The sequence below is a fragment of the Aphelocoma coerulescens genome, chromosome 3 (genome assembly GCF_041296385.1).
Source record: "Aphelocoma coerulescens isolate FSJ_1873_10779 chromosome 3, UR_Acoe_1.0, whole genome shotgun sequence".
NCBI classification, from domain to species: Eukaryota; Metazoa; Chordata; class Aves; order Passeriformes; family Corvidae; genus Aphelocoma; species Aphelocoma coerulescens.
Genome location: NC_091016.1, coordinates 126,093,829 through 126,116,075, shown reverse-complemented (window position 1 = coordinate 126,116,075; position 22,247 = coordinate 126,093,829). Strand labels below are relative to the sequence as shown.

General features: G+C 44.0%; 1 protein-coding gene and 1 long non-coding RNA gene across 3 annotated transcripts; both read right to left on the bottom strand.

The window, feature by feature from the left end:
- Positions 1-594: 594 nt before the first annotated feature.
- On the bottom strand, positions 595-2,906 carry LOC138107466 (uncharacterized). 2 transcript variants are annotated; one of them, XR_011149518.1, is made up of 3 exons: positions 2,136-2,906; positions 1,324-1,448; positions 595-925 (listed from the first exon to the last, which is right to left on the bottom strand). It is a non-coding gene; the product is annotated as an uncharacterized lncRNA (long non-coding RNA). The 2 variants fall into 2 exon arrangements; XR_011149517.1 differs by having other exon boundaries at positions 2,641-2,906.
- Positions 2,907-8,879: 5,973 nt separating this feature from the next.
- On the bottom strand, positions 8,880-22,114 carry GPN1 (GPN-loop GTPase 1). The gene is made up of 15 exons (XM_069012025.1): positions 22,015-22,114; positions 21,800-21,893; positions 20,997-21,036; positions 19,892-19,958; positions 19,125-19,162; positions 18,522-18,600; positions 18,327-18,421; positions 16,238-16,283; positions 14,052-14,198; positions 11,918-12,000; positions 11,396-11,435; positions 10,597-10,687; positions 10,018-10,128; positions 9,310-9,419; positions 8,880-9,208 (listed from the first exon to the last, which is right to left on the bottom strand). The coding sequence occupies exons 1-14, from the start codon at positions 22,102-22,104 to the stop codon at positions 9,328-9,330; spliced, it is 1,113 nt and encodes a 370-aa protein (XP_068868126.1). The 5' UTR covers positions 22,105-22,114; the 3' UTR covers positions 8,880-9,208; positions 9,310-9,327.
- Between the last annotated feature and the right edge of the window lie 133 nt (positions 22,115-22,247).

The window sequence follows — 22,247 nt, the reverse complement described above, 5'->3', positions numbered from 1 at the left end:
TGGGAACCCCCCTCAGCTTCTCTGGTTTTCAGCTTTTTCTCTGAGCCGGCCCAAAAGGCAAACAGGAAAAAAAAAACCCAGAAGTGCACAAAATCCCAGCCCCTCCCAAGATGCAGCTCCTCACACCAAACTTTGGGAGAATCCCTGGTGCTTCCAACACTGCCGCAATCCCACCTGGAGCTGAGTTTACGGGGTGCTCTGCCTAATCCACATCCAAGCCTGGATAGCCCAAAGCCTGCAAGAAAAGAGGAGGCAAAGTGAAGGGGAGAGGGGGGAAAAAACAGAGTTTTGGGTTTTCCCCGTTTGCAACACGATTGAAAGGCAGGATGGAGAGGCTTCGTGGAAAAGAAGCACCAAAGGCTGCTTAATTCCCAGCAATTAGTGCTGCTCAGGTTGAATCCAAGAGGACAAATCCACCAGGATCAAACAGGAGGGCCTGATAGGATGGGTTATGACACAGATCTGCAAAGCTGGAGCCTTCTTCCTTCTCCCGGGCTCTCCCAGAAATTCTCCATGTCCGGACGTGCTCCCGCTCTCCCCGCTGGGGAGGACAGACTTGGATAGCCCAGGTGACTGGTGAGCCTAAAACAGTAAGTGATGCAGTGATCCAAGTGTTTTTCCCGAGGAAATGACATATTCTCTGCACCTGGGATAACCCATATCCCATGGCCTTCTCCAGGAAGAGTTCCAGCTGGATATGGTCTCCCAGAAAGGATTCCATAGGGGCTCACCTTCTGCTTGGAGCTCGGCTGAATTCCTCAGCAATGCCAGGGAATGCGGCCATTGGAGGCTTTGGGCAGATTGGGCTCATTTGCCTTTTTAGGCTTTGTTACCATCTCTCAGACTTCCCACTGGATTGTGATCTCCAAGGAATATGTAAATCCCATTCGATTCCTATTCTTTCGGACAATTTTTTGTGCCATTCCTGTACAAAATGAGGCCTCCTGTTCGGATGCTTTTCCCCACCGTTCCCCAGCAGTTTTATCTGCCAGTCCATTCCCTGCGCTCGTTGGGCTCTTCCCAGATCTCTGAGCTCCTTCACAAGGCAGGAGATCCATTTGGCCCAGGAACTGAACCCTCCCGAGGAATTGTCTGATACCATCTCTGCATTTGACAGCTGATCCTTGTGCTCAAAGGATCCCTCTTTCTTCCCTTCAGCCAATTCCAAGGCTCGCTGCCCCCAGCTGGGATCAGTCCCCAGGCTGATCCCTGCAGTCTTCTCTGCCTGGATCCTGCTCAGGAATCCATGGGCTACGAATGTAAGAATTAATTCTTCTCACCCCTGCCCAGTTCTAATTCCAAAGGATTTGGTGTCTGCCTTACCTGGCTGGAGCCTGCTTCCAACTCTGTTCTTGCTGCTTCTGCTGCTTTCCATTTCCCAGGAATTCCACCAACGGAGTGACAGTGTTTTCCACCTCCTCCGGGATTCCCTCTGTTGCATTTGGGTGCTGGAAGGATAGCAAAACCAGGGTCTCTGGGGCTTTACTATCAGGAATTATATCCCCAGATTTGTTCATTTCCAAATATTATCTCTTCCCAACAAAGCGTTGGGCATCCAAGGACTACAGAGAGCGATGTGCTGACCACTGTTTACTCCTCTAGAATATCAGAGCTTTGAAAAATGGGGCTTTCCTGGTGGTACCCATGAGGGGTATTTTACTTAAGAGCCCCTTCCCGTGTCTTTCCCTGTATCCACCAAAAATTCACCTGTACACTCCCCAGCTGCTTCCTCCCTCTTTTCCTTTATGCCACAGAATTTTAACAGGTGAATATTCCCCTCTGGAAGAGCACCTTTCATTCCAAACTGTAGTGGTTTGGTCTAAAATACTCATTACTGTTTATCTTCTGTGAGATAAGAATTAGGAGAAATGCAAAGCAGGCACCAACTTGAAAGAATATAAAGAAGTTTATTAACAGACCTCAAAGAAGAAAAGGAAGAAAAAATTACACCACCTTCAGAACTCTCCTCCTCCCCCCACCTTCCTCCCTTCTCCCACTGACAATGTAAAAAGACAACCCTTAAGATGTTCAGTCTGTTTACCACTTCCATAATAACTTTGTTCAGTCCATTTAGAAAGAGAAGTCTCTTTTTGCTCGTGCTATGAAAACAGTATCACAACGAGACAGCCACCCACTTCCAAATATTGTTCAGTCCATTTAGGAAGAGGTCTCTCTGCTTGCAATGTGAGTCCCTTCCCCCGACTTGCAGCTTTTCCCGCAACTGCTTTCGAGGGTCCACTCTTGAAGTTTTTTGGGGTACAATTTTAAGGTTGAGCCGTTCAGAAACAAAGAAACAGAGGCCCTTCTCCTTCCCTGGGAGCAAAGGGTCTTCCCCATCTTCATCGTTAGGACTATCTCTGGGAGCATCTCTAGGAATTGAGGTTTTTCTCCTTTCCCATTTGGAGCAAAAGTCCTCATCTGGTTCATCTCTCTCTATCCAAACTTCTCATGAAATTACAGCTGTGTCAGCATCTGCTTATTGCTTACGAGTTGAATACTCCACTCCCCATATCTTCATGAAATTACAATGGGATACTCTGATATATCATAGCTTCACAACAGACTTTCAGCTTTAAGCATCTCCTCTCTCTCTTCCCTTAGGTTTTCAGCTCTTCACAGCAATAAAAGGGTTAATCTCACCTCGGCCTTGCAGCTGGAATGTGGCTTATCGCTGTTGGTCACCTGACCTCTGCCGGACAGAGGTGCCGCTTTGCTGAATCTCGGCCGCAGTGGAGAGGGGGGAGTTCCGAGCCGCTCCAGCTGCCCACGGCAAGGCAGTGGTGGGGGGTTCCATGGCTGGAACAGGCCCATGGCTCCAGGATGGCCGTGGCCTGGCCCGGCCTGGCCCAAGCAGGGCCTGGCCGGGCCCACTGGCCCCCGTACAGGGCCTGCAGCCACCTGTCCCAGCGCCGGAAACGAGAGTGAACTTGGGGGGAAGTTTGTCTATTCTTAAGTGTGTATCACAGAGGCGGTCACAACTTTAAGTGGCTTAAAGAATTGTCCATATTCAAACTGGCCAGCTGATAGGTTCTATCAGGTCCCAGAGGAAGCTGTAAGCACCTCTTAGCAAGGACACCCCTTCCGGGACTATGCTTGCTAACCTATGACACAAACCTAAGAACAAATGAATAATTTCCTTTGAATTTCATTTATAGTGATCTTTATGGCCGTGATTCCAACCCCATCCACAATAGCTACTTGCATACTGTCCTTTCCATTCTCAATCACTCTTATTCAGGCTATTTGCCAGATTTAGAAACGTTTTATTACACTGATACTTAGGAGCTGATTCTAAAAAGCAAACTGGGAGTAGCTCTTCAACTTCTCGTGGGGTAAAGGAGGTATGAAGGAGACATGGCAGAGGTGGCAACTGACCAGAGAGTCTGAAGCCTTGGAAAGTACAATTTAGGTCCCTGGCAGCTAAAACAATTTTATGGTTAGTTATGCTGTAATCCTTGTGCAGACTTTTAAATCTATACTATTTCTGTCCAGCATCTTTCTAACTAAACTTGTTAGAAATTTAGATTTAGGATTTGAATTTGAGTCCATTCACTACAAAATCTTACAAAGCCTGAAGGACTGGGGTGGTGAGTGCTCTCAGCAAAGGTTATTTATTAATATTATGTCAAATTTCCCTCAGCTACGGGCAGGAAAGGCGAGGGTTTCTGTTACAGTTGGGATACTGCAACACGCCTATATCAAACCAGGAGTCTCGTGGAAAAGAAATATATATGGACGGATTCTTGCTAGATGTTTCAGAGATGTTTATTTCCCCAGCCGCATGGCCGGGCTCTGCTGAGGGACTCTCACAGTCAGGACCCGAGCTGCTTTCCCCGCGCAGGGGAACACAAACCAGCCAATGGGGAACGAGGCTGACCAGGGGCAGGGAAACCCCGTGCCTCCCTCAGGGCTCCCGGGGCTACAGGGCGGGGGGAGGAGACCCCGACATTTCACCCGTTTTATTTTATTAAAAGGAGAATGAAGACAACTGGATAAACATAACAAGAACAGTTTCAAAACAAAACAAGCCACCCTCCTGAGTCTTTAAATGTCCAAACAGATTCTGTGGAACATCTTAGGGCTGACAGAAGGGAGACAGAACTCTCTGAACATGCTTTGTAGGGAAACTGAGGCAGGAGAGGGTTTAATTTCTTCCCTCCCCCTTTTCATCCCCCACTCGGCATTGGAAAAGGATTTTTGGGGAAACAATTGGCAAAGGCAGGGTTTTGTGAGGGAAACCATGGATGAAAAAACGGATTGGGAATACACTGGGGGTAATAGGACATAGGATAAAAGGGAAAGGTGGGATTAGGAAAGGGAGACTGTAGGGGGGGTTTACAATGGAGATATTGTCTAACATGACTACGATTTTTTGCATATATACTGCCTTTCTCAGGAACACCATCAGGCCCAGTGACCTGCGATGCTTGTAACCCTTTTCTACCTTGTATGATTTTGAATTCCACCACCTCTCCATCTCCCAAGCTTGGGATGCATTTTTCAGGGTTATTCCTTTTAATAGCAGTTCTATGCACGAATATGTCTTGCTGGTTATCACACCTTGTTATAAAACCATAATTTTGTTTAACATTATACCATTTCACTGTCCCTAAGATCTTAGCTACTATGGTCTTTTCCTTTTTCCGAGTGGCTGCTGTTTTCTGTCTCGCTGTGTCTTTGCTCTCTCTTTCAGTCGCTCCCGTGTTGGAACTGTGGGGGCTGCTGGTTCCGGCGCGCTTTTCCCAGGGTCGTGTTTGGGGCCGCGCGGGCCGGGCCAGGCCGCACCGCTCCGTTCTCCGTGCGTCGCCTCCTCTGCTCTCAGCTGTGTTGCCACTGCCAGGCGCTGCATCTCGGCCAGGCCCCCAAGCGATGACCCCCCCGCACTCTGCTCCAGCGTGTGTTTCGGCTGGGCACAGCTCCACTCTGCTGCCAGCCGCCACCCGCGCGCCGCCCCTCTCGTTCGGGCGCTCATGGGGCTCGCTCCACCACGCGCTGCGCCGGGCGGGCACTGCCGGGTCGCGCTGCTCCTGCCGCGCCTCGCTCCGCCACTGACACTGCGGCTCGCATGGCTCCGCCTGCGCACGGGAACCGTCTCACTGCTGCTCGCAGAGCGCTCGGTGCACGTGGCCTGGGTCACACGGTCCCTGAGCCAGGCTTCCCTTCACCAGGACACAGCTGACATTGCTCAACAGTCTCGGTTATTAAATAATATTCCCGAAAATATTCTTCCATCGGCATATATTTTGACTCAAATATTAACTGGGTCCAAACGGTCTTCCAAAAGCTCTTGGTAAGAATTAAATCCCAAGAAACATAGAAAAAGTCCTTAAACAACCATGCCAGGAAGTGTTTCAGTTCTTTCTGAGCTTGAATCAAGCTAAAATTTACAAATCGTTGTTCAAGAATCATTTTAAGTTTAAGATAAATGTCCATATGCGGCTCTGAAAGCCAAGAGTCTTCCCACGGTTCCTCCATAGTTTAGATATGGAATAGCAAAACAAAACCAAGAAGAGGAATCCAAAGTTTCCAGGGTTTACTCACACAAATCAGTCGCTTAGGGATCAGGGATCATTCTGCCCTCAATTCTCCACCATTATGTTGCAGTGGGGATACTGCAACACGCCTATATCAAACCAGGAGTCCCGTGGAAAAGAAATATATACGGACGGATTCTTGCTAGATGTTTCAGAGATGTTTATTTCCCCAGCCGCATGGCCGGGCTCTGCTGAGGGACTGTTACAGTCAGCACCCGAGCTGCTTTCCCCGCGCAGGGGAACACAAACCAACAATGGGGAACGAGGCTGAGCAGGGGCAGGGAAACCCCGTGCCTCCCTCAGGGCTCCCAGGGCTACAGGGCGGGGGGAGGAGACCCCGACAGGTTTCAGTTAGGAATTCTGCAAGCAAGGCCTGTATGACTGTTGATTTATTGTGTGTGTCACTGAGCCAGGGCTGGGACAAGGACTTGTGCAGGTACAGAGCTGGCACTGGAGCTGTTGCCTTTTGGAGCCATTTTAAAGGTCTGATTATAGAACATTTTGGGGGCTATATCCAGAGTTCAGTTTGTAGCTGGATCTCACTCCAAGTGCAAGCAGTCAGGTGAGGGTTCTTACGTGTCCCACCCAATGCCTTCTGCTCAGCCAGGCTGCAGCTGTTGTTGGCACAGACTGAGACTGGGGCAGCTTTTCCAGGGAACTGGAGATCACTAAGGACTGGTGGTGGTGGCATGAGGAGTGTATGAACCCATGGGCAGGTATCTGTGTTGTCCAAACAGGAAGTTTATAACACCACACTGAATCTGACTTTCTACCATGCAGGAATTTCTTGGGGTTTCTTGGGTTTTCTTATGTGGTAAGTAATGTGAACATAATGAAAGGTCAAGGCACGGGCATTAAAAATCCTGATGGTGCCAACTGACAGGTGGGGAGGAGCTGCCATCCCACCTGGAGCAACATCCCACCTCTGCAGGCACTGCCACACTCCCTTGGAGGTGTTAGCCAAGCTTGAGAATGCTGCCAAACCCGACTGCCCTTTCCCAGGCACACACTGCCAGCCGTGGCCAGCATCACAGCCCCGTACTGCATGGATTACTTGGGGAGAGCTCTCCGCCACGCAGATGCACCAGTAGCAGGGTATGTCGCCCCCAGAAGAGCTTATCTGTTGCTTGTTAACTGGTGACATAACTCAAACAGGACAAGCTGTCTTGTAGCGAGTTATTTTGGTGCCATGGGATCAACACTCCAGGCTGATAATGAACACCTCACCATGGAAGTGAGGTGAAAGACAAGCTGGAAAGATAAGCTGGATTTCTGGCTGACACCTCACTTTACAAACTATAAAAGCTACACCAAACATTCACAAAGCAGAAGCCTTCTGCACATTTCCTGCAAATGTGTGGAGTTTCTCTCCAGAGCAGGGATGCCTGCTTTGTGGTTACTCCTCTGGAGGTTGAGTGAAAGGACTCTGTGTACACTATTGTCATTTTGGTAGTAAGTTCCATTTGACTCCTAATCTATACTCTTTCTTTTGCTAGCTTTAAAATAAGTACCTTGATATCATGCACTTTTTTGTTTATACTGCGTAGTAACTCTGATTAAGACCTTCTGTCTGCTATTTCCTGTCTGTTCAGTAAGTAACTGATTTTATAAATTGACCTGATCTGCCATTCTTAGAACTTGAAGGCCAGAGTGCTTTCTTAAATTTAGCTGTTGCCAAAATCTGAGGCTAAGGCGGGGCTTGCCTGAGGCTCCCACTCCTTCCCTGACATTTTTGGCATAGTCGAAGAAGAGAAACAGACAAAAGGCTTAGCAGATTACCTACGAAGGCACAGTTTTCATGTTGAAACTGACGGTCCTTGTCCAGTAGATAACTGGTATGAGCGGGAAAAAATGCAGGAGAAAATAGATGAAAAATGGGGATCACCAAAAGATAAAAAAGGAGAAAGCATTATTTGTAGCGCACTGGCACTATGTTTAAAACCTGCACGGCAAGGGAGGGAACAGATGATAAAAGAAAACAGTAATTTGAGAAATGAAATAAAGGACAGAAAATGTAGAATTGTCTCTACAATACCAAAATGACCGATTGAAACAACAGTTAAAAGAATCCAAGGGAAAGACAAAAACCTGGGAAGAAAATTTAGAATTTACATTATGGAAAAAACCCAGAGATGATCATATCCCAGGAGCCTGATTTTGGAATGTTTTACAGAATTGGCTAAGTAACTGTTACTTCTTACATTTACATTGTCTGTTCATGGCAGGTCCAGCCTGTGCTTCAACTTAGTGCCACTCTGAGCTCTCAGTCCGCAGGGGAATTAACATTTTGGGAAGTTCTTACAGCTCTACTTAATGCTTCATGGATTAGCCTATCCATCCTGACCTGTTTCCTTCCCTCTCTCTGTCAGACTGTACCTGCGGCAAGGCCGAGGTGAGACCGGGATCTGTAAAATCTGACTCCGCGTCTTCCCAACGCTGAAGCCCTTTGCTATCAATGCTGATGGAGTGCAAGGTGCTAAAGACTGAAAACTTGTTCTTTTCCCCCTGAATCCCAAGACACTGTGCCCATAACAAACTCCTTTCTTTGTTGCACCTTAGGGATACTTCCCAAAGCAGCAGGCAGAGGACACACAGAGCACAGCTGGAGATGCTGGGAAGAGATCTCCCTTTGGGCTGTAGTCACAGATTAGGTCAGTGTGGTTCCTTGTGAACATTCCCATAGGACCATATGCTTCGTGTTTTCCAGGATTCCACCATGGACATGGTGCCATAAAATCTTGGTGGCCACAGTTCAGAATTTGGTGAACTTGAAGTAAAGTTGAGGGGTTTATCCACTAAGAAAAGTGGTGACTTATAAATTAAAGCAGAGTGGTATTCCACACTAGGGATTTGGGCTTGGTGCTAGCAGACCCTGTGCCAGATTTCCACTCAGAGACCTATCCAGTGAGGCCACCACTTCATGTGGAGGAAAAAACCCCAAAGATTCCAGGGTCCAGACTGTTAAACTGCAAGTGAACATCTCCACCTGTGGTGTCTACCAGGGAAAAAAGTATTAGCCAGTCTCCAAGCACTTGTCTATATTCCAGGTAGGCACTCATCTACGGAAATGCCTTTGCTTTAAGTAACCGAGGGATATATGCAGCCAGTATATAACCATGTGTATTTCTGTTCTCAGCCAAATCAAGCTTAGAGCCTTTTTACTACTTTCCCTCTTGGGAACTTTCTTTACTCGGGATTTTTCTGGGAGGCATCTGTACTATGTCTGTATAATGTAATTAAGATGCATTTGCTGTGCATCCATACGGATGGGCTGCAAGCACAGGGGAAAAAGTCTCGCCTTAGAACAGTGCATAAAATGAAATCTCCTTCTATTATTATCACACATTTTTCAGTACATAAAATATATTTAATGGAAACCAAAATCATCAAACAGTAAGTAGATTGATAAAGTTCAATGCAGCATCCCTTGTGCCCTGGCTGCAGCAGACACCTGACTGCACATGCGAACGAAATGTGTTTCTGGGGACCACTTAGTGCTCTGGATACTGATGCTGTCAGAGCTCAAAATCTAAGCTCTCAACAGATAGATCTGAAGAATCTGGAGGAAATGAAACAGCTATCTGATTCCTTCAGCTTCAGGAAGCCACAGTGGTAGATGTCCAAATGTGCAGTCAGTCGGCCACAAGATCTTTAACTCACATGACCAACAGTCACTGCAGAAAGAGAAATAATAATCTGTCAGAGGAAGCTGTTCACAAATAAAGATCTTCATGCATGGTTCCATGCAAGTTTCTTTATGCTGTTCCTTCCAAACCTTCTGTTTGTGAAGGTCTCATTCATTCAGGTTGCTTTTCCTCTGGCATTTCATCCGCATGTCTTGCATGAAGTTTCTGAAGGCTGGTTCTTCATGACTCTCCTCAGTCACTGGGGGAAGAAACGATAGTTCAGCACTATTCTACTTTTGTTATTGACAAAAGCTAGAGTCAGGATAGTCAGAACAAAACAGAACGTCTGTTGGATCTTCACCTACATTACAGGGCAAAGGAAATAAGTGATCCTAAACCTCAATGAACAGGAGAAGAATGAAGATTAAGTCTGTGAGCTATGTAAGAAAAAAACCACCCTCTAAGAACTTAGAAGATTGCTCCAAGACCATAGTCACATCAAAAGGGAAGAGATCCAAGGGCAGAAACTGTAAGGTCAGAAAGATGACGAAACAGCTGTGCATCAATCAGGGTCAGAGGTCACCGTGTGCCCCAAGCCTAACAAGTCCTCCGTTTTCTGTGTGTTATACACCTATCAATTACTTAAATAGAAAAATTTACAATTGAACTTTCACAAAGGTTGGAGAGTGATACCCCTGCACCAAACATTGCAGCTGGGCTTCTATGGATTCTGACACATGTATTTAGGTGACCGAATGTTTGCTTGTTTTCTAGGCTCTCTTTACAGTCCAACCAGGTAAGAAATACAGAGGGGATTTCCTGACTAGATGGGCAGCTTTCAGGCCTCATTCCCTTACCTTCATGGTCAATGTCGTCAGTATCACTCTCCCTCTCTTCCTCTTCTTCATTGAGAGTTCCTCGTGTTAGGATTAGCTCGGAGGGACCCATTGCAGAAGCATCATCGGGTCCTTGATGGGAAAAGAAATGGTTGTACACAAACCAGCTTGCTAAGGGTACGGTATTGTGAACACTGACAATTTCTATCTGCACATAAACACAGCAATTAACACCTGCTCTGAAAGGACAGAAAACTGCTTGTGGATCCCAAAGACACAGGACAGACTTCATCAGCACATACTTCATGTAAGGAACAGTGCCACTAACAGCACAGCTTTCTCATATTCTAATCTGTTTCACCCTTTCGAAAGTACTTCATTATTTTTAGTATGTCTGCTGCTTTAGCTACACAGCAGAGTTTCTTCCATGCCTGTGACTAACACAGGAAGAGCTAAGTGTGGCCAATCCCACAGGAACTAAAGCCCCACTCCTCTAACATGGAGCTGCTTTCACACTCTTGCTGTGAAACAGAGCAGCACTTCTCAATGCAAACTCTTCAGAAAACTTCTGCAGTGAACTTAATCTTCCTGGTGAGGTACCTGCCAGTGTGCTGCCCTGCACACACACACTGCCCATGTCCTTCCACAAGTGTTCCAGCTGCTCTCTCTTTTGTTTCTCTTGAGCCTCCTCCTGTAGAGAAAGAGTTACATGTGGATTCTGAGAACATTTAAAACACCAGTAGAAAAGTAACCTCACCCAAACCCAGCAGTCTGTCCCCCAGCCAGAGTGCAAAAGTCACGAAGCAGGTCTTACATTACAACTAAGGTTACAAAGAGCTTTTGACCAAACATGGACAGCAACCTCCAGTATGGTGGACTTACAAAACATTTTCAGAAGCATCAGGAAGCCAAACTCAGTGCAGCTGTGCCTGCAGAGAACCGTCCTTTGGACAGCTAGGACTCAAAGTGAGCAGAGCTACTGATTTTGGCACTGCAAATCAGTCTCTGTTACTAAGTCAAACCAGTACACTTCACTGGTACAGCAAGATACAGGGATACCCTCAACAAATCACTCAAGAATTTATTTTCAAGAACTCTCTATCCTCCTGAATGGAAGATACAAAATTATTTCCCAATCATTTTCTCACAATTAGCTCAAATATTAGCACTAAAGCAGCGAACAATATGTGTTTTATAAACATCTTTATTCTTGTAAAGATATGCTCCACCACATCTAGGGAAAAAAGGCAGATAGCAGACTCCTTCAGGACAGGAGTTTTCCCACACTGAGTATGACTAGTAAATGTAATGTTAGACCCTCTCAACTTAAAGGCAATTGTGTGCATAAAAGTAACCTCAAGATACACTACCCGCGCATACGTTACCTAAAAACACTTACCAGTGTTTTTCTCAGGCGCTCATATTCTGGACGATATTCTCTGAAAAGATAGAGTGCATTCAGTCTGAATCAACACATGATTTATATTAAGTAAGGATCACCTCAGAGGCTTCCTTCCTATCCCAAAAAAAGTTTTCTCTAGGCTTTCATGTTTGAGAGACATTTCAGAAGGACTAACAGTACTTTTCACCCAGATTTGGACTCTGAAACCAACAGATGCAAAATAAGTGAACATACTTAATTGAAACAGCAACAGTTCAAACCTTGATCACTGTATGGAATTAGAAAAAACTATTACTTCACATATTTGATGGCACAGATAGCTTTTGCTTTTCCTCTGTACAGCTAACACAAAAATTCACCTCTGAATAGTTCCTTTTCACTGCCACTTTTTTGCTGATGCTTGAAGTTTATTAGAAACCCTAAACTATCTTGGCTAAGAAAAGTGTAGAGTCCTTCAAATCAAAGGAGTTTCAAATCAATACCTTCAGGAAGTGTTCACTGGGTTAACTAACCCCTTACCTCTCATATTCATCTACAGCTTTAGAAAGCTGGATAAAAAACTCATCCAGTCCTGTGCCGAGCACTGCAGAAACACCAACCACCTGCAAAAGAAACCACACACCAGAACTGGAGAGTAACCAAACCAGTTTCTAACAACAAATAATTACTAATCTAATGATAGCCATTTAATCAGCACAGTGGCATAGGAATGTGCAGTAACACTTCTGCTTCTATCCATCCTGCTTTCAAACTCTTTCTCCACTTGCTGTTCATGTTTTTCACCTCTGTTTTTTGGTTGTTGCTGGTTTTCTGTTTGGTGAGTTGCTGCAGCATTTTGGGGGAGTGTCTCTTTGGGGAAGGGGCTTTGTTTGGGTTTTTTTAACAAGTTGGGCATTTCAAGAGAAAGTCAGGTCTTTCTATTGCTTACTTGTTTACTGTTAATAATCCAATCTGCACCTAGGGTTATAAGTAGTTAGTATGTATCAGTGTAGTAGAATTAAGAGAGCAAAATAGACAAGAACTGACCTTCTGGCTCTGAAATTACGGCTAGTAATTACGGCTAATAAATGAATTATTTATTACGTCTAATAAATTACGGCTAATTTTATTTAGCCACAGCAGATTTTATGAAGTCCCCAGTCCAACCCCAGAACAGCAAGAGGTGGAGAATTTAATCAGTTACTACGGCAATACATTCAACATGCACATCTCCTTCCTAATTTGAACTTGTCTATCATTACACTTCTGGCCATTTGTTCTGCTTGTATTAAATCAATTACCTAAAAATACATTTCATTAGGACTATTACTGGCCAGAATCAATCATCTTCTAATGAAAACTCTTCCTGTTTTTCAAAAGCAAAACAGTCTCAACTACTCGCTTTCAAATGGAAGACCTTTTGCAATAGAGCCTTGCACTTGATTATTAATACAAACATGAGACAGCTCTCCAAAGGATTTTCAGCATTATAATATGGTGACATATATTGTTTTTTATACTTTCCCTGCACTTAAGTACAAGCTGCAGTCTATGCTATAATCGTTGTATGACCTGCTCTCTAGTCCAGTGTTCTAACAGCTCTGATATGCAGAGAAATATGACCTAATTAACAAGTAAGGAACAGGAAATACTTTAATTCTGTGTATGGCACCACTACAATCCCTTTTGAAATTCTGTATATTGTTCCACATAGAACACTTTTTGTTCTGGCTACATTATCATTACCTATCTGAATGGAATCAATTATTTTCATTGTCTTTCTTTTAATATCCATAAAGCCGAGAAGGCTTGTTTTTACTTTAGCAAAAGCTGATGACAAACACAATTAGCTGAAACCTTTAGCGCAGACTATGGGATCAGTAACAGCCTCCAATGCATAGGGTTTCCTGAGGAACTGAATTACTTTGTCCTCTCAAAACCTGGTTAAGTGGGGAAAAAAACCCCCAACTTCTTCTCGCCCAAGCAAATATGGGGGGTGGGGGGGGAGGGTGTTTGTTTGGGTTTGAGATTCTTTCCGTTCTTCCCATGTACTAAATTGCACAACTGTACTAGACGCTTTCTGAACAAGGAAGATCACCTCAGACAGGAAACGCTGCAACAAAGAATGCTGCCTCTCACCAGCCTATCTTAGCTTTTTTCTCATGATTAATCACAATTCAGTATTAAATTATTCAGGCTGCCAATCAGCGTGACAAGTTACTAAAGTTACTGTGTTCAAATTAGCAAATCCTCAACATGGCTCATCAACAGACTACAGTTCAAAAGGGCAGTGCAAAGACCCTTTACGGAAGGACAGAATGGTTACAGTTGGATGATACCTCTGGAGATTATCTAGTCCAACTTCTCTGTTCAAAAGGCAGAATTAACTAGAACAGGTTGCTCTCGACTTTGTCTCCAGGGATGGAGACTTCACAATTTCTCTGGACCATCTGTTCCAGTGCTCAATCAGTAAAAATGAAGTAACTTTTTCTCCTCTTTTCCTGCATTTCACTTTGTGTCTATTGCCTCTTTTCCTTTCCCTGAGCACCAGTGAACAGAGTCTGCCTTTTGCCTTCCTTACACTCTACTCCCACCCTACATCAAAAACATTATTCTTGAGCTTTCTCTTCTCCAGGCTTTTATGAGAGGTGATAAACAGAAAGAAGATTCATACCTTCAGTGAACTGTAAAATTCATCTAACACTAAACTCATAGAACGAGTCAGGTTACTGACATAGGAGGTCTCTTGATTCAGGGCATCCTGAAAAGTCTCGAAGTCCTGCATCCATTCCACTGCGAAACTGTGGTCAATTATGTCAGTCTGGAAGGAGAAGGGAAAATATTCAGAAGTAATAATCTTAGCCGTAGGCTGTTATGTGCTCAAATAAAAAAAATCCATGTTTCAAAATGTTCATCTTTTCAAAATAGTCAGCCCTGGTCTGAAGTTTCGCAAGTTCTGTTTTTATCAAACCAGCTACATGAATACTTGAAAAGAAGACAAACAACCGCCCAGGATAAGAAGGCAACAACTGTCTAAGGAAACAATCGCAGGTCTAAAGCCTTATATGATTTACTGGAAAGGAGCATTCAAAAATTGCATACTGTACAATAATGTTCACAGTGTAAATAGTAGATCAGTGTAAAGAGTAGGTGTATATAGTATGACTGAAGCCAGACAAGAAAGTCCTCACTGAAATCCTAAGCTTTCCTGATTGCTTGGGGGCTGGGGGAGCAAGTGCCACTTCCACGCTGGGTAGCAGCCCATGGGGTCTCTATAAACGTGAGCTGTGTTCCGACCCAAAGAAGTTATAACCCAAACTCAGTGCAAGACAGTGGACACAAGCAGGTGAGATGGTTCCACAATTTTACATGGATTCATATGCACACAGTCTGAAGAGTTTCATAAACATCTTACCACATGCATATCCACTCAGCACAATATGAGGTGCCTAAAACTCTGATATATTTCATTTCCCTGCACCAGTGGGAACGAGGAAGATGAAGTATTGCCTAGCATTACTCAAGAGATTTGAGACAGAACTGAATCCACCAAGGGCCAAAGCCCGAGTACTTAGAATTCTATAAATAAAATTAAATCACCTCTACAAATTACAAATTGCTTTTTTTTTCCCTCTGCAAATCTTAAAATTCTAAAATCTGTTTGTCACTGCACATGTATCAGTTGCCCAGGATTCTTCCATTCTTATTAAGAGTAAATTTTTAAAAATTAAATTTAATTACATTTTGCTAAAAATTCTTAAAATGTTGTTGCCTTTACTCGTTAGAAAAAGCAAACATGAAATTAAAATAAGGTTTGAAGTTATGAATCCTAAGCCTCGGGCCTACCTTTCCTTACATATACTGATCAAGTCCCACTTCTTTTAGTCTCTTAAAAGGTGTATTTTCTTAAGAGAGAACGACTTTCCTACCTTGTGCCTTTTTCTATGGAGAAAAAAAAGCTTAGGAGCTTATTCTAAAATTACTGTCTAGAGTTAGAAAAAAAACAGTGTACAAAATCTTGCTCAGTAAGCAAGCAGGTATCAAAGATATGCATGGTTTGGGTCACTGGGCAGATGGGCGGAGCTGGGGCACAGTAGACATTAATACTACTTGGCTGGTGTGAGGAAAAATGTCACAGTCAAGGCACGGCCTATGGGAAATGTATGTGTGTGCACACAGAGCTTGCTGTGTTGGGGATCAAATACAAATTATGTCTGTGGGGAGCAGCACTCACACCAAAAATCTAATGGGATTATTTTAATATCTGAAATGATTATGTTTAAAGAGACAGCTGTTAAGCTCAAAAGCATTCCTTTAAGGCTGCAAGCGCATTACACAACAGTGGATGTGTATCTTTAGACTAGTGTCTGCCTCCCAGCAAATACTGGATCAAACATCTTTTGCTAAGTTTTGCCTGGTACAATATGTGGGATTCCTTCCTCAAAACATGCAGGTGTTACACCATTCCCACTGTGAGTCAGCCTGCTGCTGAGCAGAAACAACACTGAAGACAAATATTCTGTGGAAACAGGGAGTGTAAGAGCAGATTCCATAATGACCTCCCCCTTACATTACAGAGTTAAGTTTCCCTATAGCCCAGGCTTAAGGTCCAAAACATGTTTCAAAGTGTTAGTATCCTCTCTGACTTGAGAGTTTGGGTGCAACTGCCCATCCCTGATTATTCTTGTGCATTTGGATACCAGGTTAAAGACCTCTTTTAGATTTGGTTGTCAGCCTGCAGCCCCCTCTGTCTCTGTTTTCTAGAAAAATCTATTATTGTGGTAAAACAAAAACACCACAGCAAAGAAGCTAAGCAGAACAATATCCCACTAGGAAATGGAAACCAAAGCTTTAACTTACTTTGTTCATAACTACGATGAAAGGTAGCTTTGTCTTGTACAGGATACTGGGCAGGGAGACACAAAATAAAAAGTTTAACATTAATTTAAAACTCACTAGAATAGAAAGCAAGTTAAGCATAAGGCAGACAAGACTTGTGCAAAACTGAATACATTCGATATCGAAAGAGAATTATTTTCCTCTGCATCAATCAGAATGTAATTTTCACCCAGGTCCTGCTTACAATCGTTGAACAAAATATGCCTCCCCAAGACATAAGCACACATCTGTGAGACAGAAAATCTCTGACACACCTGTAGATACAAAAATTTTGCTAGCAAGGATTTTCTTGCTATTTTCTAAGTCCGTGAGAGACTTTACTCTCACAGAAGAGGTAGCAGAGTATGCAAACAACCAAGCCACCTGCAACCTTGAAAAGTCTTGTTTATGGTATAGTAGAAAAATATTTTGACAATGGATGCTTTAGGATTTTGGCCAATCACCCCAAGGGGTGGCTGATCCTTTGTCCAATTAGACTATGAAGAAAAAAGTCTATAAAAGAGTTTGTAAAATAATTAAATAAATCCATCTTGCTGCACAATTCCTGCCTGCTGGATCTTCTCTCCTCCTCCTCCCTATGGCTGCGGGACACAGTGATATACCCTAGGGCCTAGGCCTGCGGTAATACACACCCAGTTGATTTTGGTTACCATTTTCTATGACTCTCAGACCCCAGTTTTTAACTCCCTTTGCATTTTGCATTTGACTCAGACCTCAGGTTCTAAGAGACTGTGAACTCAGCGATGAATTCAAATAACACAGAACATCTATAAAGAAAAACTACATCGACGCAAGAGCTCACACATTCATTTCACCGTATATGTGCTATCACCTTTTGCTCAAACTAATGTCAGAAAATGAAGCATGCAATAAGACACGTTTTGCGCACTATTACAGTGATACAGCTCCTGACCTTGGTACAAGGATTGTGAGGGGTTTTGAAAACCTTTTACCAACATTTGCCATGAATTATGACAGCTCTAGCTATGCTGATCATTCCATAGGTATTCTGTCCCTGATTTAACATGAAAGAAAACAGATAAATTCATGTCTGAGAAAAAAATACAATAAATCAATAACTCTTTGCTATGCTGAACTCAAAACAAATCTTGAAGAATCTCTTAAAGTACCAATAACATCAAAAAATAGAGTAAGAAACTACGTATTTACATGAAGGAGCTTAAACTAGACTATCCTGATACGTCTTAGATAAACGGGTTTATAAGCAATAGGCAATGTTAAATCTATTGTAACTAGCATTCATCACGCCAAGGTCTCATGGACTATTTAATGCTTTCAGTGGGAGTTTTGAGCCAATGACCTCCAGATGTCCATTGAAACCTAAATTATTCTGCTTTTTCAATGAGAAAATCACTAAGAGAATAACCAAGCCAGTAGATTAAGTGGATATGAGACATCCAAGTGCAAAACTAACCGCACCCTGGACTGCATCAAAAGCAGCATGGGCAGCAGGGTGAGGAAGGTGATTCTCCCTTTTTACTCTGTTCTCATCCCATCTGGACATCCAGCTCTGGAAACCATGGTACAAGAAACACATGGACCTGTAAAGTGGGCCCCCAGGAGGCCATGTAAACCATCAGAGGACTGGAAGGACTCTCCTATGGAGACAGGCCAGAGTTGGGATTGTTCAGCCTGGAGAAGGCTTCAGGGAAGCTTTACTGCAGCTTTTCAGTATACAAAGAGGTTTATAAGAAAAATGGAGAGTGACTTTTTACCAAGGCTTGTAGTGGTTTTAAGCTGAAAGGGACATGCTGACAAATTTTTTCATGATGACAGTGGAAAGATATTGGAGCACACTGCACAGGGAAGCTGTGGTTGCCCCATCCTTGCAAGTGTTCAAGGCCAGGTTGGATGGAGCTTCGAGCAACCTGGTCTAGTGGAAGGTATCCCTGCCCACAGAAGAGAGCATGGACTAAATGGCCCTTAAAGGTCCCTTTAAACCCAAACCATTCCATGATTCCCCTCCAAAATGACTACCAAAGAGACACAGCAATTGAAGCAGATGGGCTGCGTTTCCAGCTTTTCTTACCTGCAGGCATACAGCATGTTGGACATAAAAGTGATAGGGCTAGTACTGCGAGAGGTGTCCATCACGTAGACAACAACTGACGGAAAAGAGGAAGCCTGGGAACACAAAGTAAAAGACAGTTTAATTAGAAGCTCACTGCTCAACAGACAGGTCATTCACACAACTTCACTGTCCAGTCATGTCAGAAGCACTTACCAAGGCCTCAGTTATGATGGCTCCTGACGCTGACCAAGTAAATACCTCAATTTGCCCTGGTGTGTCAATAATAACATACCTGGTAAGAAGTTACCCCCAAACAACAAGGGAAAATTAGTCAAGCACAGGGTCCTGTTCTGACTAGATTATCACCAGCATACAATGGTAAATGACATGGTTATTCTTTAACAGATGAGAAAAGCTTCTCCCAAACACCAAAGAGATTTATGGGCATGCCTGAAAATCTCCTGTGTTAATTTTGTAACTAAGAAGCATGTACTCTCAGGAGTTGAAGGCATCAACTTGAAAGACAGTTAGTAGTGCAAAATATTCAGAAAAATAATTAAATTGCTGCCTATTTGAACAGTGTGTGAGAGAAAATGATAGTCCAATGGAAGACAAGAAAACCAGAACTGTAATAAGAAGGCTTTTTTTTGGATGTATCCAAACAAAATCTAGTTTATCCATTCTATTCTCTTTTCTACATAAAATTTATATCAAGGCTGAAAAAGCCAACTAGAAATCATTCAGAGAAGCTTTTTAGAATTTCGCAATTTTCCCACAATGATGCCAGAAAAGCACAACTCAGTAGAATGTACTCACTTGGATGCATTTTGTCTTTTTTCAATAAACTTCATCACCTGATTGAAAAGGCAGAAATATATTTTGTATTTAGGCTCACAACAGGAAACTTTAATCTTCATTTCATAGCAGAAACTACATCAACTTGCACAGCTGCAGGTGTATATTAAAAGGTTAAAGTCTTTACACTTTTCAGAATGTGAAAACGCCCTACTAAGGAGGGGTGAAAAATGCTCAGACGCTGCATAGGTCAAAGATAACCTTGATTTTGTGTGTGTTCTAGTACCTGGCTAAAGAAATTAGTACCTGGCTAGAGGCAGCTGTTCCCTGCCTTTTCACCAAGAGATTGTCTCAATATCTGACATCAGTCCCCACCCCAGAGCTGATTTAGTGTTACGATTTAGGAGGTCTGTCAATTATCAAACAACCCCAGGAAAATTTAACAGGTTTCCAGAAGTGAGCTTCCCTACTGCAAAACCAGAGCATTCACATGGAAGATTTTATAGTAAACATGGTGCAACAACAGTCCTATACAAAGACTGAAGAATGCTCCGTACATGTGGCTTCTTAATTTTACTTTAAAAAAAGCTGAAAAACTGAAATCTCTCATATGAAAACTAGTGTGCTCTGACAGCATTGTAAAATACATGGTTCTGTATGGAGAGTAACTCCCCAAAAATATTAGAAGGCTAACCAAACACAGTGACCTCTGAGACTCGACATACACAAAACCCCCCCAGTCTCCCAGCACAGCATCATAGGAACAGCACATAGAAACAACCTTGTACCTGGTCAAATCTTGTAGCAAAGAGATTGAGAGAAGTCACTATTCCGCCATTTGGGCCTAGCCCATATCTGATGCTTCATTTAGGAAAGCAGATGGTTATGCAGACCCCAGAGGTCTTCTTTCTCAACTCTGACAACAGATGCACACTGGAAACCTTGAGATCAAGAGACAGCAGCCCTAATACGTGATTATGTCTTCTAAGTCATTCAGCAAGGTAACAAATACTCTCTTACCCAAACACGTGTGATTGACAGAAGGAAGAGGGGCTATGTGGCTTCTCCTTGCCATTTTTGCTTTAACTGCACAAGAACCAGTATTGACTCATAACATACTGTCTTCTCTATCACTACTCTCAATATCCAAACATGAGGCCAGATATCCCCTTTAGGCCCCTATTAACAAGGCACAGAAACTCCAGTAATGGCTAACAGACACAGTGAGGCAAATAATGCACTTACATATTAATTTGAAACTCATATTTAGGATGCTTTGCTGATGACCCCAAATCAAACAACAGCCAAAATCAAGAATCCTATCCCCCACCACCCTTATTCTTGTCTAAAATATTGAATTTAAGAGTCATACTTGCAAGTCAAAACCAAAGATTGTTGCACAAGCCATTACATAAGAGACCAAGGACCTCCACAGCCCTCTGGAAGTGCAGCCACTTTAGTGCAATGTTACTGCACTACAGTCACCAACACTGCGAGCAAGAGCAAACACCCCGATGTCCCTGAGATTCAGAGAGACAACAGTGCTTTGATTATGGTCAAATGGAGAAACAGTTTTCTCCATCTCCTACAGGCAAGTGGGAATTTCCATATTAGTCTATGACAAATAAAATTAGACTAGTTAAAACATAGGGGAAAGGCTGTTGGCTTCCACAAAAAAAAAAAATCTACCTAATAAGTATCAAATCTTGTAGAACACACATTCCTAACATCACATGCAAGAAATACACAGTCAAAACCTCTTGAGCTTCACACACCACTCTGCATTGGTGCAATCTCCCCCACCTCCTGCTCCTTCATCACAGTGTGCATGGGACAGCTTATTTTCAAAAACTTAAAATTTCAAATATCATTATTGAGACAAAAAAAGGATACTGTTTCATAACTTCTTTGTACTTCACAGTGTCCCTGATATCTAGGGGAGAAAGACATATAAGCAGTTTTCCAACCCCCAACTGGTTACCATCAGCTAACAAAGCATACCTACCTATCTGCATTACTAGAGAGCCAGCACTGGAACAGATACTCCAATCATTCCTCTGACATCAGCAAAACAACTTGGGTACCCACACTGTCTTTCTTATCCTTTGGAGAGGCTGGCTGGCATACTTCTCAGAGTGTAAGAGACAGGATTATCACAAAACTAGGGATTGGTATGCTCTTTGGAACAGCTAAACATAAGATCTGTTTCATTGCTAAAATATTTTCTCTAAAATTCGTGTCTCTTAAAGTGCTTTAAAAAGCTGTTTGTTGGTAGCATATGTGGATGTACGGAACCAGATCAAATCTGCTAATACTTTCATCACTGACAAAAAAAAGGCCTCTGGAACCCAAACACCTCCAATCACACCAGATGATATAAAAAATGTAAAAACGCGTTGGAAGGATGGCTTTGGTTCTAAAAATACCCATATCAGCGACTTTTTGGAGAAAAAAGCTACAATAAAAAAAAAAAAAAGTCTCCAAATCCTTCTTGTATTAGAACTTGGACTCTCTTATGGGAACACAAGCAGCCCAGCTGAACACCTCACGTATCCGCGTCAGGGGAACATACGAAAAGCACTCTCCGCAAACCGGTTCTGTCTCTATTTATGGCCCTACGTACTTGCTCTCTCCTGGAGGACTCCAGGCCGCTCCTCCAGCCCTGGCCCACCCGTCCCACAGGGCGCAGCACTCACCGATGTTGGCGGGGAAAGGCAGGTTGTGCACGGCAGGGTCCAGGTTGATCACGTACGGAGGGCAGCGCTGCCCGTGCAGGTGGGCGGCCAGGCGCTGCGGAGACACGGGGAGGTGTCAGGCCCCGCTGGGCACGGAGGTAGCCCCGGGGGCAGCCGGCGACTCCCCGAGACCCCTCGCGACTCCCGCAGCCTCCCAAGGCCGCGGCCTTCCTCACCTGCACGAAGGTGGTTTTTCCGGAGCCGGCCATGCCCAGCACTAGCACGCACACCGGGGCCGCCGCCGCATCTCCCGCCGCCGCTGCCATCTTCCCAGAGCCCACTTGTCCTTCCGGGGCGAGGGGCGGCTGCGGTCTCGACGTGACGCGCACGGACCCGGTTGTGGCCCAGCTGCCGCCCGGGACGCACCGCGGGCCCGCGCGGCCTCCTGGCGCTGCACGGCCCGGCGCAG